The sequence below is a fragment of the Mustela putorius genome, unplaced genomic scaffold (assembly GCF_011764305.1).
Source record: "Mustela putorius furo isolate JIRA1106 unplaced genomic scaffold, ASM1176430v1.1 tig00000127_pilon_pilon_pilon, whole genome shotgun sequence".
In the NCBI taxonomy this organism is placed as follows: domain Eukaryota; kingdom Metazoa; phylum Chordata; class Mammalia; order Carnivora; family Mustelidae; genus Mustela; species Mustela putorius.
The window spans coordinates 11,659,138-11,675,243 of NW_025421288.1; the positions used below are offsets into that span (position 1 = coordinate 11,659,138).

The 16,106-nt window shown below is 59.8% G+C and overlaps 1 protein-coding gene across 5 annotated transcripts in view; it reads right to left on the minus strand.

Moving 5' to 3' along the window:
* PC (pyruvate carboxylase) overlaps positions 1–16,106 on the minus strand; it is a 93,691-nt gene that overhangs the window by 17,779 nt on the left and 59,806 nt on the right. For 4 of the 5 annotated variants that reach the window (XM_004759461.3, XM_013059917.2, XM_004759462.3 and 1 more), the window contains 7 exons: positions 5,138–5,273; positions 4,797–4,981; positions 4,419–4,584; positions 4,149–4,294; positions 3,921–4,038; positions 3,518–3,669; positions 1,933–2,051 (listed from right to left, as the gene is read on the minus strand). In XM_004759461.3, the coding sequence (XP_004759518.1) occupies positions 1,933–2,051; positions 3,518–3,669; positions 3,921–4,038; positions 4,149–4,294; positions 4,419–4,584; positions 4,797–4,981; positions 5,138–5,273 (1,022 nt within the window). Of the gene's footprint in view, positions 1–1,932; positions 2,052–3,517; positions 3,670–3,920; positions 4,039–4,148; positions 4,295–4,418; positions 4,585–4,796; positions 4,982–5,137; positions 5,274–7,756; positions 7,872–16,106 lie in introns of those variants that run through there. The other variant, XM_004759464.3, reaches the window with a different exon arrangement.

Consider the following 16,106-nt stretch of genomic DNA (forward strand, 5'->3'; position numbering starts at 1 on the left):
CAAGGTTCCTAGGGACAGTGACAGATCCAAGCATAACAGCTGTTTCAAAAACAAAACAGAACAAAATAACAAAAAACTCAAAGTTTAAAATGTGTTGTCACTGAGGCCTGTTGACAGGGGCAGCCTGTAACCAGCACCGGCAGCTCTCCCCTGGCGCCCTGTACTTCCTGCTGGAGCATGTCACAGCAGCACCGGCGACTGCGTGCAGCCTGGACTGAGGCTGGGCCTCCACTGTGATGCTCTGGGAGTCTGTCACTCCCAGCTGAGGAGCCCGAGGGTCAGAGAGGCTGCAGCTCACCCCAGCTCTGTGTGGGTAGTGGCCGGGGAGGAACCTGCACCTGGTCTGACACAAAACCCCCACTCCCAAGCTGGCACAGATGTCCGTCCTGAACAGAGCAGGCCGGCGGCTGGCCCGAGACACACAGCGTGTTCACCATGGGGCAATCAGGCCAAGTCTCGTGGAGCCAGAGTCAGATGCCTGAGCATCCACCTCAGCTCAGGCTTTAACCTCGAGAGGACAGAGTCTGAAGCCTCCGCGCATCTGCTGGGCACAGGCAGGCCCCCACAGCATCCTCAACCTCAGGAGAGGGTCGGGGGAGGAACAAACTGTCAGGAAAGTTCGGGTGAGAGGGACCGGCCCTGAGCCAGGGCTTCACACTTCAATGGCTCAAAATAGGATCTTGAAACTACTGGGTGGTTTACAAAAAGGGCAGATTTTTAAGTGTCTCTCCTCAGTGCTGTGGGAGCACAAACGGACACAATCTGAGGCTCAGGGAACCACACAGGAACCGTCTATCCCCAGGACTTTTCAGAGGGGAGGGAGAGATCTACACACCAAGACGGAAACGACCCCCCTTATGGGCCTCAGAAACCAGCAACGACCCGCCTGCCTAGCATGAGAGGGGGCTGGCTACCTCCCTAAGCTACGAGACACGCACGCCTGCAGTTCGGAGAACAGGGGCTTGGAGGACGCCTTCCACAAATACGGATTATAAAAGTACAACAGAAATTCTCCACATAACATCTCAGTTGTGGCCAGCTGTTTACAGAGTTAAGTAAGGAGATGAAACAAAACCAGGACAGTTAAAGCAGGAACAGGCGATGCTGGGCTGGCCGGACCTGGGCCTCCGGCTCACCCGGAACCCGGGAGACCACACCTTCCTCCAGCAGGCCTGCGCCGCCTCGGCATCCCGGGTCCGAGAGAGGGGGATCTCAGTCTTTTTTTTATTTGCTCCTTTACTCTTTTTTTTTTTAAGTGTTTCACTTTTTTTTTTTTTAAGATTTTACTTATTTATTTGACAGAGATCACAAGTAGGCAGAGGCAGGCAGAGAGAGAGGAGGAAGCAGGCTCCCTGCTGAGCAGAGAGCCCGATGCGGGGCTCCATCCCAGGACCCTGAGATCATGACCCGAGCCGAAGGCAGAGGCTTAACCCACTGAACCACCCAGGCGCCCCTGCTCCTTTATTCTTACAATAGGGCATATAATACTTTTCTTTTTTTCTCTCTCTCTTTTCTGAGAAAGAGAATCACCTTAAGCTGGCTCCATCCCAGAACCCCAAGACCATGACCTGTGCCGAAATCAGACGCTTGACCCACTGAACCACCAGGCAGGCACGCCCCATGTAATGCTCTTCTAATGTTAATTTTTGTAAAAAGCAAACACCTAGACCCCTGACTGCTCTCCAGTACAGGGGAGACAAGCTGAGCTCCCAGGAGCCTCTGGCGTGGATTTTACTGGTGACCCAGAAGCTGCCCCGCCCCAGCGGCTGCCACCCCCTCCCACAACCCCACCCCACCGACCCACCCACCACCACCACCACCACCCCCCCCACCCACCACCACCACCACCCCCCCCCCCCCCCCCCACCCACCCCCCACACCCCCCCACACCCCCCACACCCCCCCCCCCGCCGCCAAGCCCGCCCCACTCACTCGGTGATCTCCTCGGTGACAGTGTGCTCTACCTGCAGGCGGGAGTTGACCTCGATGAAGTAGTGTTTGCCGTGTTTGTCCACCAGGAACTCCACGGTGCCCGCGTTCTCGTAGCCCACCTGCGGGACGGCCGTGTCAGTGGGGCCGACCGCCACTTGGGCTCAGCCACAGCCATCGGGCCGCTTCCGTAAGGAACAGACCGCCACGCGCCCTGCCCCAACGGAGGGCGCAACCAGTCTCGCCCCCGGAGAGGGCGCTCACAGCCCCCACAGCCCACGGCCGGGCCCCTGCCTGGACGGCTTCCCGGGGCCCCGGCCCGGGGCCTCTGATGGCTGCACCTGGCTTGTCTGGGGCACGACGTCATGAGCTGCCACCGGCCCCGGCCTCGGTCCCCTCTCCCTGGAGGACAGGCCCCACCACGCCTACCCCAGCCTCTGCTGGACCTTCTCATTCTCGGAGGGTTCCTAGAAAGTTCCCCCTGCTCTACTTACCACCACCTCCGGCCAGGACCCACAGAGGTGTCCTCTGAGAGGAACCAACAGTGAGGAGTCTCAGGCAACATTCAACCCTCACTGCAGTCTCACTCTGGTCCTAGCAGGACCACAGAATAGACGACAGTCCGCTCCTCAAGTCGGTTACAGAGTGACACACGTGGCCTAAGCCAATAAATTAGACCCAACTCCAGGTAAGATTCCTCCTCCTACAAAATAACCCAAATGTCAACTCCAAATCAGATCCTGACCAAGCCTATTAACTGCGGCTGAGACCTCTGCCCGGCGCTGACCCTGCCTCTCAGCCGGGGAAGGTCCCGGAATCATCTGCTGCCCAGGAGGTCTGAGAGAGCACAGTTCTAGAAAGACAGCAGGACCCGGGCCCACCCTGTCCGCTAGGGAAGGCAGATCTGAGCAGAGGCTCTCCCTCAGAGCGCCGGGAAGGGGCGGTAAGGGTGCGGACTAGGTGCCTGAACCCGGAGAGGGGGTGGGCTCAGGAGGGCCCAGGCCTGGCCACGACCACGACAGGTGCTCTCTGGGCAGGCCGGCGACAGGTCACTGCTGGGGGAGCCAGCTGCCATCTCCTGTCTCCATGGCCAGCCGAGCAGAGACTGGCGCAGGAGGACCTGAGGACTCAGTGGGGGGCAATAAATGTGATGCGGGGAACAGTCGAGAACAAAGGAGAAGAAATGCCTTAGCAATGTTTCTTATCTGAACAGAATGCACTGGACCCCACTCCTTTCGTTCCGGGTGAGTCGGCGCCACGCAGAGGCTCCGTCTGTGCACAGGGAGCGGCCAGTGGCCTCTTTCCCTCCCTTTTCTCAGCCTTCCTGGATCCCAGGCTTGGTCTCTGGGCCTGGCACCTCTGCTCTCACACAGCGAGGGTCCCAAGGACCCCGAGTCAGCCCTTTCTCCTCCCAAACAGTCCCCACCCCGCCCTCCTGGAGCCAGTCACGCAGCCTCCCCGCTCCCTGGCAGGCTGTCCACCTCCAGACAGGGCCCCTGGCAAGAGGCCTAAGCTGGCGGAGCCAGAGGGAGCCACTAGAACGGTCTATCCACGTGACAGACCATCCCCGAAGGGCCCTGCCCTTCACCTGCTTAGCAAGTTTGACGGAGTCACTGGTGAGCCTCGTCCGAAGCTGGGGGTCCAGGTGGGCAGCGGGGGCTATCTCCACCACCTTCTGATGCCGCCGCTGGATGGAACAGTCTCGCTCGTACAGGTGCAGAATGTTTCCGTACTGGTCTCCTACAGTGAAAGGGAGACTCAGCTTCTCCAGGGATCTGAACACCCACCAACCGCCGTATGACTACGGGGCCAGTTGACGCCCACTCCCAGCAGTCCGGGCAGCCGGGACAGAAACCTCCACCGCCAAGGCCCGGGCCCTGACCGGTGCGGCCTCCACAGCCTGCCTTCCTGCGGGAGGGGCTTCCCGAGGGACGGCTCCTGGAGATCAGCCGCCCTGAGCCCGGAAAGCGCCCAGGGACGCCCCCACTCACCCAGGATCTGCACCTCGATGTGGCGTGGCTTCTCGATGAACTTCTCCACGAACAGCGCCCCGTTCCCAAAGGCGGCCAGAGCCTCTGAGTAGGCCCGGTTGTAGTTCTCCTCCAGCTCCTGAGAGGGCAAGCGGAGCTCGGTCTCTCCCTCTGCAGGACCCCCGCCCGCTCCTGAACCCCAGGTCTGCTCTGTGGGTGGTTTCACAGGCCAGCTGGGCTTCCGCTCACCTCATAGCTGTGCACGACCCTCATGCCGCGCCCCCCGCCCCCATAGGCGGCCTTGAAGATAATGGGGAAGCCGTAGGTGTTGGAGAACTCATGGGCCTCGTGCAGGGAGGTGATGGGGGCATCTGTGCCAGGGACCACGGGGACACCTGTTGGGAGACAGGCACGTGGGTCCTCTGTAACAGGCTGGAATCCTGCCCAAACCCGCCACCCACTCCTCGGACAGCCCCTCTCGAGCCATGCGGCCCCCAGAGGCCTGTCCGCCCCACGCACCTGCGGCAATGGCGATGGCCCGGGCCTCTACCTTGTCTCCCATCTTGCGGACCACCTCAGGGCTTGGCCCAATGAAGCGGACCCCGGCATCCTGGCAGGCTTGGGCAAAGTCTGCGCGCTCCGACAGGAACCCGTAGCCAGGGTGCACGGCATCGACATTGTTTTCCTAGGGGCACGAGCAGTCAGAGGAAGGCAGCAACTCTCCAATTCCTTCCCACAGGCCGAGAACCACAGCGTGGCTCGCACACCTCCCCCCCACCGCGCTTGGCCCATCCATCGATCCATCCACGCCTTCATTTAGCCATTCCCCTACACACAGACACTTACTGGGGGCCGGTCTGGGGGCCAGGCCCAGCACGCAGGCCCAGCCCTGCTCACCTTGGCCACTTTGATGATGTCTGGGATGTGGAGATAGGCCTGCACTGGGGCGAGGCCGCGGCCAATGAGGTAGGCTTCGTCTGCTTTCTGTCGGTGCATCTGGCCTGTATCCTGCTCCGAGTACACAGCCACAGTGCGGATACCCAGCTCCGTGCAGGCCCGGAACACACGGATGGCGATCTCGCCTTGGAGGGAAGGGGCAATAGACAAGCCACTAGATTCCTGGGTCCTTACAGAAGCAGAAGCAGGGCGGGGAGCTGGTGTGCAGGGCCGAGGCAGCACAGGAACACTAAGGCTGGGTTGGACACAGGGCTCCTCTTGCTGGCCCCAAGGGCACTCACCTCTGTTGGCCACCATAACTTTCTTGATGGGCTTGTACTCCAAGCGCCGGACATTTGGGGAGGCAGCAGGGGCGGTGGAGGTTCGGCGGATACCCAGGAGCCTCAGGCCCCCACGGATGGTTTGGAACTTCAGCATCTGGGAAGTCAGAGCAGGATTAGAACGGCTTTGGCAAGGAGGGTCCCCCAAGAAGAGTGAGGGTCCGGCTCTGGCCCTGCAGCGGCCCCACGCAAAATCCAGCAACCTCCCCTCTCCCCCTCCCTCAATTCCTGGCCAAACCCAATATTTCCTGGAGGGCTAACGGCGTGTAGGGAATCAAGCAGTCAAACCAGAACTCAAGCTCACCGGAGCATTCTGGTAACTTAGACAACTTCACACTCTTAAAGCAATCCTGTGTGTGCGCGGTGTGTGCTGGTCAGAGGGCCCAGCGGCCTGGGTTTTAGAACCTCCCCGTGCCACACTAGCTCATGTCCCTCCACTGGGGTTCTGCCTGGCCAGGTCACGAGGGTAACGACAGATTGACCTGCACGGATGCACCATCCCAGGAAGCAAAGCCTCCGCTCAAACTTCAGGAGGGCGACTTGGTCACACGGTGACAGAGCCTCCTTTTCTACGTGGCTCCTCGAAGAGCACTGAACCTCAGGTTTCCCCCCGCCCCACCATCTCCCATCGTGGACCCACTAGCAGCCTGACCCTCTGAGACCCATTTCACATAACTGGCCCTCTGGGAGGGGCACTCTTTCCGGGGGGGGGGGTGGCCCTGCCAGAGCCCACCACCCTGGCAGAGAGCACGGCCCTCACCTCGTCCTGGGCACCGAATGCCACTCCACTCGGGGCGGCCGGCAGATCTGGGTGGGGACAAGGGCCCCACAGAAAGAGTCCAAACCACCACACAGGTCAAAAAGTCAAAAGAGGCAAAAAAGCTCTTGCTTCTTTAGGACAAGCCCAGTGACAGAGTGAACAGGAACGGTCCAGAGACCAGGAGCAGTTTCACCACAGACAGAAGAGAACAGCGAGCGGCCACTTCACCTATTAAATCAGCGACAGTGCTAAAAACACTGGGACTCAGTGCTGGCAAGGCCTGTGGGAGACAGACCTGCGAGGTGAGGGCTGGGTGTGCAGCAGCTCCTGGAAAGCTCCCTGGAAATCCCATCACGAGCCTTTGAAATATTTATGCCCCTTGGGCCGGTGGTCACCATTCTAAGAATCCAACCCAAGGAAACGTTCTAAAATGGGAACCAAGGTGGATGCAGAAAGATGTTCAAAACAGTGTTATTTACAACAGCAAATAATCAGAGGCCACTCAGAGATCCAACACTACGGCACCTACACGGACCCTCTGTAACGATTAAAGATGACTGACTGTCCGCACCGCTCCGAGAACAAGGGGAATGCCTGTGACACAATGTGATGCTCTGGCAATTAGAAGGGTAAATAGTATGATTTCATGACGCTTTGTTTAGGCGAGGAAATAACCGGAAGGAGCGCTGTCAGAAGCACGTGAGTCACCCCCACGTTCTAGAACTGGTGCGGTGTTGTTCTCTTCCTTATGCTTCTCCAGACAGTCTGTGTCTTCTCCACTGGGGGGATGTCATTTCCAATGAGCACAACACAGACATATATGGAAGGGACTGGAAGATCTCTACGGAAAAAGGCTAAGTGCGCCGGCTCCGTCGTCCCCCGGGGGCTGGTGAAGACTCCGGTCTATCCTGCGGACGGCACGTGTGCGTGAGGCTGGGCGCCCTCCCCCCACAGTGGGGCCACCTCACCTGCCTCACCCCGTGTCCCAGGGGAGCCGCTGGGTCTTCCTCACCTGTCCACAGGTGTGCAGCCTCATAGCTGGTGCCAGGGCACCAGGATTCTCAAACTTCCAGAAGTTTCAGCTATTTCCGGGGAGGCCCATGTTTTTCTCCCACCTGGGTGGGTTTGTTCCTGCTGTCACTCAGGCACCTACCCCGTCTTGGCTATGAACAGCCCCTCATACTCCCACTCCCTTTCCCAGCTACAGAAAAGGATCCCGGAGGCTGTGCAGAGGGCGGGCACAAGCGCCTCCCAGTCCACAGCGAGGCAAAGAGGGAGCCTGAAACACCCATGCAGGCCTCAGAGCACCCCCGCCCCCCACGTCTGTCCTCACAGACACTGCTGCCCGGCTTCCCTGGCAATACGACCTTCCCTACCAAGAGCTGGGCTCGGGCCGGGGCGCGAGCCTCCAAATACCCCGAACCCGTGTCCAAGCAGATCAGGCCCTGGGGCGCAGGAGAGCGCCTAGAGGTTCACAGAGAGGACCGATCAGGGTCCTCTCCCCAAAGCCAGAGCGGTGGGGAAAGGGGCGGAGAGAGCGGGTGCCTCGAGTCACAGGCCCGGGTCTGCTCCCAGCCGGGCCTGCCTGAGCTGTGAGATCTGGGGACCCGAGGCCCCATTTCCTTGTCTGTGAGCTAGCACCAACCCCCCAACCTCGGCGGGTCATCCTGGGGACCCGGAGCATGGAGCAATTGCTGGGCCACTAGCACTTTCCTCCCAGAAGAGCAAAGGCGCACGGAGAAGCTCTGTCTCCAGGGGGCCCCCCTCAGCAGCGGGCACCGGGGGTCGGGGGTCGCGGAGAACCTCCCCGCAGCACTCACCCTGCACCAGCGAGGCACCCAAGCCACTTCTGCCCAGGGAGGCTGTGGGCGACTGGCTGCTCCGCTTGAGGCCACCGTACTGGGTTACAGTGTCCAGGCACGAGAGTTCTGAAAGCCCACATGGTAGCCAAGACTGAAATCAGGGGAAGAGGTGCCCACAGTGGCTCCGGGGCCTGGAGCCAGGAGAGGCAGGGAGGTTGGGTCATGAACACAGCAGGTGATTCACAGCCTGCAGCCCACTCCCTTGACCCCTGGGACCAGGGAAGACTCCAAGGGACGTGATGTGAGGCAGGACACCAGCCAGCAGAAGGACAGCAGAGAGCCTGGCCGGCCGGGACTGACTTGAAACCTGCTGCCACTTGAGGTTAAAGGCACAGAAACATCAGGGAGTGGGCCGAGCGGGGTCCGGGGAGGCTAGCAGGGAGCGGCTCATGTGCCTGACAGAGGACAGAGGTCACGCTGCTCCTGGAAGCCCAGACAGAGCCCAGAAGCTCCACGCATAGTGGAGTCACACACGACCCTGACCTGCTCCCCATCCCCTCCCGCCAGCGCCACTGCCGGGCTCCTAGGAGGACACAGGGACCAACGGAAATGTCCTCTCGTTCCCAGCACATGTGCACCCTTCTTAGAACAGGGCTCACCCAGCATCCTGCCTCGTCCCTTGTCAAATCCTCTGCTCCTCCTAGACCCGAAACCCAGAGGTTGGGGGGTCAGCTGCCCGGTGTCTCCTAAGGCCTTTCCAGAATCAACTACAGCTGGAGAAAACGGGCAGGACAGGAGCGGGCTGCCTCACAGAGCCCTCTCCTCCGGGAAGCAGGACATCCGTGAGTTGCGTGTGACGAGTCCGCTCGGGTGTGTTGAGCTTGTGGGTTCTGGAATGGGCCAAAGGGGGGCCCTGCGCGGGCGGACGCCGCTGCTGCCTGCATCGCGCCCCCTCTCCCTACCCGGGGTGGGGGGCGCCCCTGTGCAGTGCTTTTTTTTTGGCGGGGGCGGTGGGCGTGGAGGCAGGAAGCCACACTGTCGGGGAGGCACCTGGCCAGACACAGGGGTAGAAGCAGAGCCCCGAGGTGGGAGTGGAGGCAGCGGGAGGCCGCCGGGCACCACGCTGCCCTCCCACAGCCCTCCCAGAGGGGCTGCCTCTGGCATTCAGTGGGGCCCCGCACTCAGGGTGGAGTGGAGTGGCCTGAGCGCCAGCCTCTCCCCACAGGGGCGCTTTCCCAGAAACAGCGTCCGGAGCGCGGGCCTCCCCCAGACCCTGTTCCAGGCGACATCCTTCGCACCCTCACACCGGGGCGGAGAACAGCCCGACGTGCGGGTCGCAGGTGAGTGCTGCGGGGCCGGTCCCAGGCTCCCACCATGGGTTTTTGGTGGGTGGATGGCAACCAAGAAATCCTCAAACTCACTGGCAGTTTGGCTAAGAATCTCGCTTAAAGGCTCCAAGGGCTTCATTAACCAAACCTGGCATCTTGGAAAGCCCTGGAACCTTTGGGCCAGGGAGGCTGCTGTCCCGGGAGGACAGCCTCGCCAGCTGGATCTCCTCAGGAGAGGCAGCTCGATGCTGCCCGAGCGCAGCGGGCCTCTGATTACCCGCCCCAGGCACGCCACGTCACCCTGCTCCACGCTGGGGACACACATGCGCCACGGCTCCTTCCCTGACCTCGGCGACGGTCAGGGAAGAAACAGGTACAGAAAAGCAACCATGGTCACCCGCAGATCCCTTAGCCTGGTTTTCTCTCCAGAGAGCTGGCAGCCCCCGAGAGGCCCGTTTGCTATTTCCTACACATGCCAGCTGACAGGTCGCTTTCCTTGGCCTCGGGTTGCGCATTCGAGCCTGGGAATAAGACGGCTTTGACTCTCACTCGGGACGTGTAAACAACGGCCTGGCAGCGAGCGGGAGGCCCAGGCAAGCAGGGCGGGTCTCCGGCAGCTGCTCTCTCCCCACAGCCTCCCTGCACGACCCCACACTTCCTACCTCCGTGGGCAGGATTTCTCCGACAGGAGACCAAGCAGCTCAGCGTTCTCCTTGCAGAAGGCAGGGATAACAATCCAGTCAGGAAGGGACCTGTGGAAGGAGGAAGGGGACCGACCCCTTCTGCCCAGCCTCGATGATCTGCCCACTCGGCTTCGAGGACACGCGGCACTCCCCAGGCTCTGCCCGCACGCCAGGCCGGGGCTGGCCGGCGGGACCCGCGCTGACTGCACGCCAGCAGGGCCTGTCCTCTCTACCAGGTACCGCACGGGACGAGACCTGACTCCGGCAACTCTCTACGGTGCCCATCATGCCCTTGGACAGACAAGGAACCACATCCCAGGTGACCCAGCAGGGCTGGGTTTGAGCCCAGCGTGGCTGCTGCCTCCAGAGCGGGAGCTCTCCTCCACCAGGGCACACGGAGTCATCCCCAACTAAAGGAGTAAGCTGTGGCTTTCATTGAAAGCAGATCGCGATGGGCGCCTGGAAACCAAAGCTGCCCGAACCCCGGCCTGAACTTCCAGCAGGGCCGCTAGAGGCCTCTGCAGGCCCCACCTGAGAGCAGGCGGACAGTGCCAGAAACCCCGTGTCCCCTGTAAGCCAGGGCAGCTTCAGTTTCTCCAATAAGCCATCAAAATGTCACTGGAAGTGCCACCACTTCAGACCTCAACTACATCTCCCAGGCTGCCTCTTGCAAGCAGGAGCAGCACCAGATTCTGTCAGGCCATCGTCGTCCACGTTTTGGTCCACACGGTAGGCCACTGCACTCGGGGTGGGTGTGCCCTCAGCCAGAGGAGCCCTGCTGGGACCAGGGGAGGGCAGTCACCCTCGTGGTGTAGCCAGGCGTCAGGAACCAGAACGCCCCTTCAAGGATGTGTCCTGCTTCCATCCTCAACAGTCCTCCCGCAGCATCTCCGGCAGCCTCGGAGGGCAGCGGTGGGCAGGCGCACACTGGAAGGGGAAGCCACGGCCCTGTTTTGGGGCTGCCTGGCTGATGGTGGTTTCGGAGACCCCCAGGCTGGGCTCCCGTCGCCTGTTCCCAAGCCCCTCGGCACGTCCGTGTCGGAGGCGTGTAGGAGGGCAGCTGGAGGGGGTGAAACGGGCTCAGAAACCGGCCCCAGGAATCTCCAAATGAACAAACAAGACTCCCATACATCTACTGCTCCGACCCTCCCAGCGCTGGCAGCCCCACCAGGCTCCAGCCCTGGCCCCCAGCCGGCCTCGGCAGGGCCAGCAAAAGCAGGTCAAAAGCAGAGGAAAGGAGTTCTTGGCAGAGGACTGCGGCCGTGCCAAAAGCCAGCCTCTGATGCGTGGGGCTGCTCCCGGCGAGCTTTCTCTCCAGGCAGCTCTGTGCTGTCCTAAACGTGTCCATCGGGGGCCCCAGGGCTGGCGGCCAATGGGGACAGATGAAAGGAAAGGACTGAGCCAGTATCAAAGCACCCAAGAGAGGCTTGATTAAGGCTGAGATGTCTGGGTAGGGGGAGCCGAACGGAGGACACGAAACAATGAAGGTGACAGACGAAGAAGAAAGGGGAGCAAGACTACAAAGTCCGCGACGGGCGTGGAAACAGCACGTGGCCTGGAGCAGCGCAGCGGGCTCCTACCCTGAGCGGCGTGGTTCAGAGCCTCACCAGCATGGCTCCAGGGGCCCTTGATTGAAGGCGGCAGGGAGAGGGGAGGAGGGCGGGACAGCCACCCTGGGCCCAACCGTGCTGCGTGGGCTGCCGGGATACGGAGGCGGGGGATGGAGCAGGCTGGGAGAGAGGAGGCGAGCCCGGGGCCTGGGTGTGCAGGGCGGTGGCTGGGAAGGCCAGGGACCAGGACGGGGCAACTGGCACCGCAGTGGCCACCCTGAGCCAGCCTCTTTCAAGGACAGGGCGACCTGCAGGTCAAACACTGCCCCCTGGTGCAAAAGGAGAGCTACTGCCGACCAGCGCACACCTGCCAGGACAGTGTCACGAGGCCGGTCACCCCCAGGGCTCCACATCCTTCAGGACTCACTCAGAAGACCTTCCTGGACATCCCGCCTCGAGCTCTACACCCTCCCTGGAAAATCTCTGTCACTGCCCTTCCCACACCCCACTGACTTCCTGTCTATGGAGGATGTCCGTGAGGTCATGTCTGCCCTTGGAAAGGAGCACTTCATGTAACGATTCGTGGACCCATCTCAGGAGACACTGAGGAGCCTCCGTTTATTTTGTCCTTCACCATCTCCTAAGTGCTCTGTACCGTGCCTGACGCCGTGATTAAACGTCTGGGGAACGAATGGATGAATGAACAAAGGAATGAATGCTCCAGATCACACAAATTTCCAGAAATATACCCCACTGAGACCAAGAGTCATGGCCCTCCTCGGAGCAGCACACAGACGCTGCACACAGATGAGAGCCCAAAGTACTGACAAGGAAGTTAACTGAATGGGCAAAGTCAGCAAAAAGCACCGGCCCGAGTGAAAGCCAGGAGCCGGGAGAGCTGAGTAAGGCGACCAGCATTAAAGTCTTCGTTCTGGACAGTGGCTGGATGGTGGCTATGCAGGGGGACAGACCCCAGAGGGCAGCAGGCGTGTGAGTGGGCCAGGAAGAAGCTCCCCGACCCCTTCATAGCACACCACCCCGGCAGAAGGGTCATGGAAGATCGCCTCCCCAGTCGCTCACCCAGTTCACCCCAGTCCCAACATGTCAGGGAAGTGGATGCCAGTATATGGGCTGAACCGTGTTCCCCAAGGTCGTCTATGGAAGTTCCAACCCCAGGACCTCAGAACGTGAACTTAATTGAAACTGCAAGGTATTCAGTGAAAATGAGGCCCTTAGGGGTCCCTAATACAACATGCATGCTGTCCTTACAAAAAGGGGAAATTTGGAACCAGAGAAAGACAAACACAGAGAGCAGATCATGTGAAGACACACAGGAAGAAGAGGGTCACATGTCCAGAGAGATTCATCTAGAAGGATTGCTGGAAAGTACCAGAAGCCAGGAGAGAAGGAAGGATCCTCCCCTACAGCTTTTGGAGGAAACAAGGCCCTGCCAACACCTTGACTTTAGACTCGTGGCCTCTAGAAGTGATAATAAATCTCGGGGCGCCTGGGTGGCTCAGTGGGTTAAAGCCTCTGCCTTCGGCCCAGGTCATGATCCCACGGTCCTGGGATCGAGCCCCGCATCGGGCTCTCTGCTCAGCAGGGAGCCTGCTTCCCTTCCTCTCTCTGCCTGCCTCTCTGCCTACCTGTGATCTCTGTCTGTCAAATAAATAAATAAAATCTTTTAAAAATAAATCTCTGTTATGAGTTTCGGGGACTTCACTATGGCAGGCCTAGGAAATTAACAGACTAGGTTCCCCACTAATGACCATTACCTTCAGAGACCCTATAACCAAGGACCAGGACCAGGGGAGACACAGGCTGGGAAAATGTCCCTTTCTTTCACCTGCTCATGCTGGCACAGGCCACAGCAGGGCCTTCAGAGCACAGCTATTTAGGATTGTGATCAGTGTCCCCTCCCGGGAAGGCCGAGTGGGAGGCCGTGACCATGGGCAGCGCCAGCGCCAGCACCAGCACACAGCCGCACGGAGAGCGGGCAGCAGCAGGACAACCTCCTGAAGGACACCAGGGCCGTCTCTTCAAGGCCAAACCCTCAAGGCCGAGGAAGAGGTGCCCACGGTCTGGGATGGGGCAGCTGGAGCAAAGGCACAAGAGGAGCAGCCCGGGGTCGTGCACTGAGGCCAGAGGCAGGAGCAAACGTGCTGCGTAGGCCGGGGCCCCGCACCGGAACTCTGACACCCGGTCGCGAGCTCGCTGGCACAGCACGGGCTGGGGCCGCAGCTCCCAGGGCAGGAGGTCCCAGCCCAGAAACCAGGCAGGCGAGAAGAGACCGGCAGGACCCCCTGGCCATTCTGAGGAAGCTGGATTTGAGAAGGAAAGACCAGAAGGCGGAATGCATGTTCCAGTTTAGGGAAGAGACGAGAACCAGGAAACACGGCAGTTCTGCCAGCACCTCTCGGATGCGGGGCAGCGTGGCTTTTCGTGGCTCCTGCCCGAAAAGCAGGGACGAATGGCACGGTGACGTCCAGTTAAAGAACACAGAAGTGGCTGCAGGTATAGAGCAGCGAGGAAGAGCAACGTGTGCAGGCCCCCGTGAGGGCCACGTGGTCCTGAGTCCCCTGTGGTCATGCGCCAGGTCCTCCAAACCCTCCCCACAACAGTTCCCTGCACCCTGAGAGCTCAGGTCTAGAGCCGCAGGAGGTGAAACCCAGACAGACCAGATGGTGCTACCCCTGAACCCAGGCCCTAGAGAGGCTCCACCCGGGGGGACAAGTGACAGAGCCCAGTTCGAGCCCAGGAACCAGGGAAGGGTGGCCAGGCAGGACAGGGACGCCAAACACCCCTCAGCTTCCACCAGGCAGCCCCGGGCTGATGGGCAGGCAGCACGACAAGGACTCCTCTCTAGGAAGCCACCAGCCCAGGGAAGAGCCACAGTGACCAGTAGGTGCCGGGGGAAGTGGCTGCCTCAGTCTCCCCTCTGAGGCCAGAGATGAGCAGCCCTAAGGGTCCTGCCCCACCCAGGTTCCAACCCACGTCCCCGTCAGTCTTCAGTAGGAACAGACAGCCAAGATCACCAGCTACTTGAGGCAGTCACCCCAAATTCACCAAAACAAATGGGGAATAAAAAACGGAGAACTCTGAGGAGAAGAGTAACATGGAGAGCAGATAGTTAGGAAAAAAAAAAAAAACAACTGTAATTAATCTCAGAGAAGTAAGAGAAGCTATCGCATTGAAAGGCGGCAGCTATTTTAAAGGCAACGAGAAAGAGCTCTAGGAAATTAAAAATAGAGTTGCAGACACTTTTAACCATAATAAATAGAAGAATGAGAAGACAGTTGAGGACATCGCCCAGAGAGCAGAACAGGAAGACTGGCACACGGCAGTCCCGGGGCTGGGGACGGGCCCTCCGGCGGCGGTGGCGAGGGCGCTTGGAGATGCCAGCATGATGCCATGAGTCCCACCTGGCAAGGGAGCTGGGCGGGATCCACCAGCTTCCTGCGCGAGTTTTCTGGCACAACCATCACAAACCACCCCAGACGCGGCAGCCTGAAGCAACAAGGATCTGTGCCCTCCCCGTGGCGGAGGCCAGAAGTTCCAAATCAGCTGCATGAGCCCAAAGCGAGCCATGCTCCCCCCAGACTCCCCCCAGAGTCTCAGAAGGGGGTGTCCTACCCCACAGGCCCCTGCCTATGGCACCTATGACACCTCGGGTTGTGGCCACATCCCTCCGGTCCTGGCCTGTGTGGGCACTCAGCCTTCCCTGGCATGTATCATCTCCCGCCTCTCTCTTTCGAGGACACACGTGACAGCATTAATGGGTCCCTAGATAATCTGGGGCCATCGCCCCATGTCAAGGTCCTTCCCTTCATCACCTGCACAAAAACCCTTTTGCCACTGACAGGTTCCACGGATGCGAATCCAGAAACCTTCAGGGCCGTCATCCAGGCTGCTATGCTTCCAAAATGGAGAACGAGAAGGTGGTCACGTAACAGTTAACAGGGACACTGAGCCAGAAGCTACTTCCGAGGGAAGATGTCCTCCAACCTAGAACTCTCCACCCGGTTAGACTACCAATCACGTGCAGGGGCAAAACAGACATGGTGTCGGGTACACCCAGCCAAGGCAAGCTTACTGCCCAGGAGCTGGTTTGCCTGGGAAGCTCCCGGTGAAGGGGCATCAAGACCAGAGAGTAAATAACCCGAGATGAACACGGAGATGGCACCGGAGATGCGAGCGAGCGCTCAGAAAGATGGTGACCGGGAAACCCTGCCCGGACAACTGCGGAAACCAGAAGGGCCGGGGGGGGAGAGTCCAGGAGACAGAGGGGAAGGGGGCAGTAAGTCAACGACAGAAGAGGCTACAACGCCCGACGTCCCCGAAAAAAGGGAGAGGAGGGCAGCGTGCGACTGACGGATGAGGAACGGGGCCAACAGTAGCTCGAAGAAGCTGCCGTACAAGAGAAGCTTGTACGAGAAAACTGTACAAGAAGTTGTACAAGGAAATGTTGCCACATATGCACGAGGGGTTCTCAAGTGTGAGTATTTTCTTGATTTTAATATGTACAAACTGAAAATGTACTTAAACCAAAACGGTTTCCTAACCGGGGAAGTGCGTGCAGGAGGGGGGCTGGGGCAGAGGTAAAAGCGAATGAATTCTTGCACAGCAGAATGCACGGCCTGGGCAGCAGCTAGGAGTGAAGGGTTTGTCTCTGAGGAGACAATCAGGGAGGGCAGGCCGGACAGGGACGGAAGGAGTTTTGGAGCCTCATGACACAATTTGACCTCCCAAGTGTCCGCATGAATCACTTCGATAACATTACAGTTCAAGTTCACAAAATGAAAAGCGC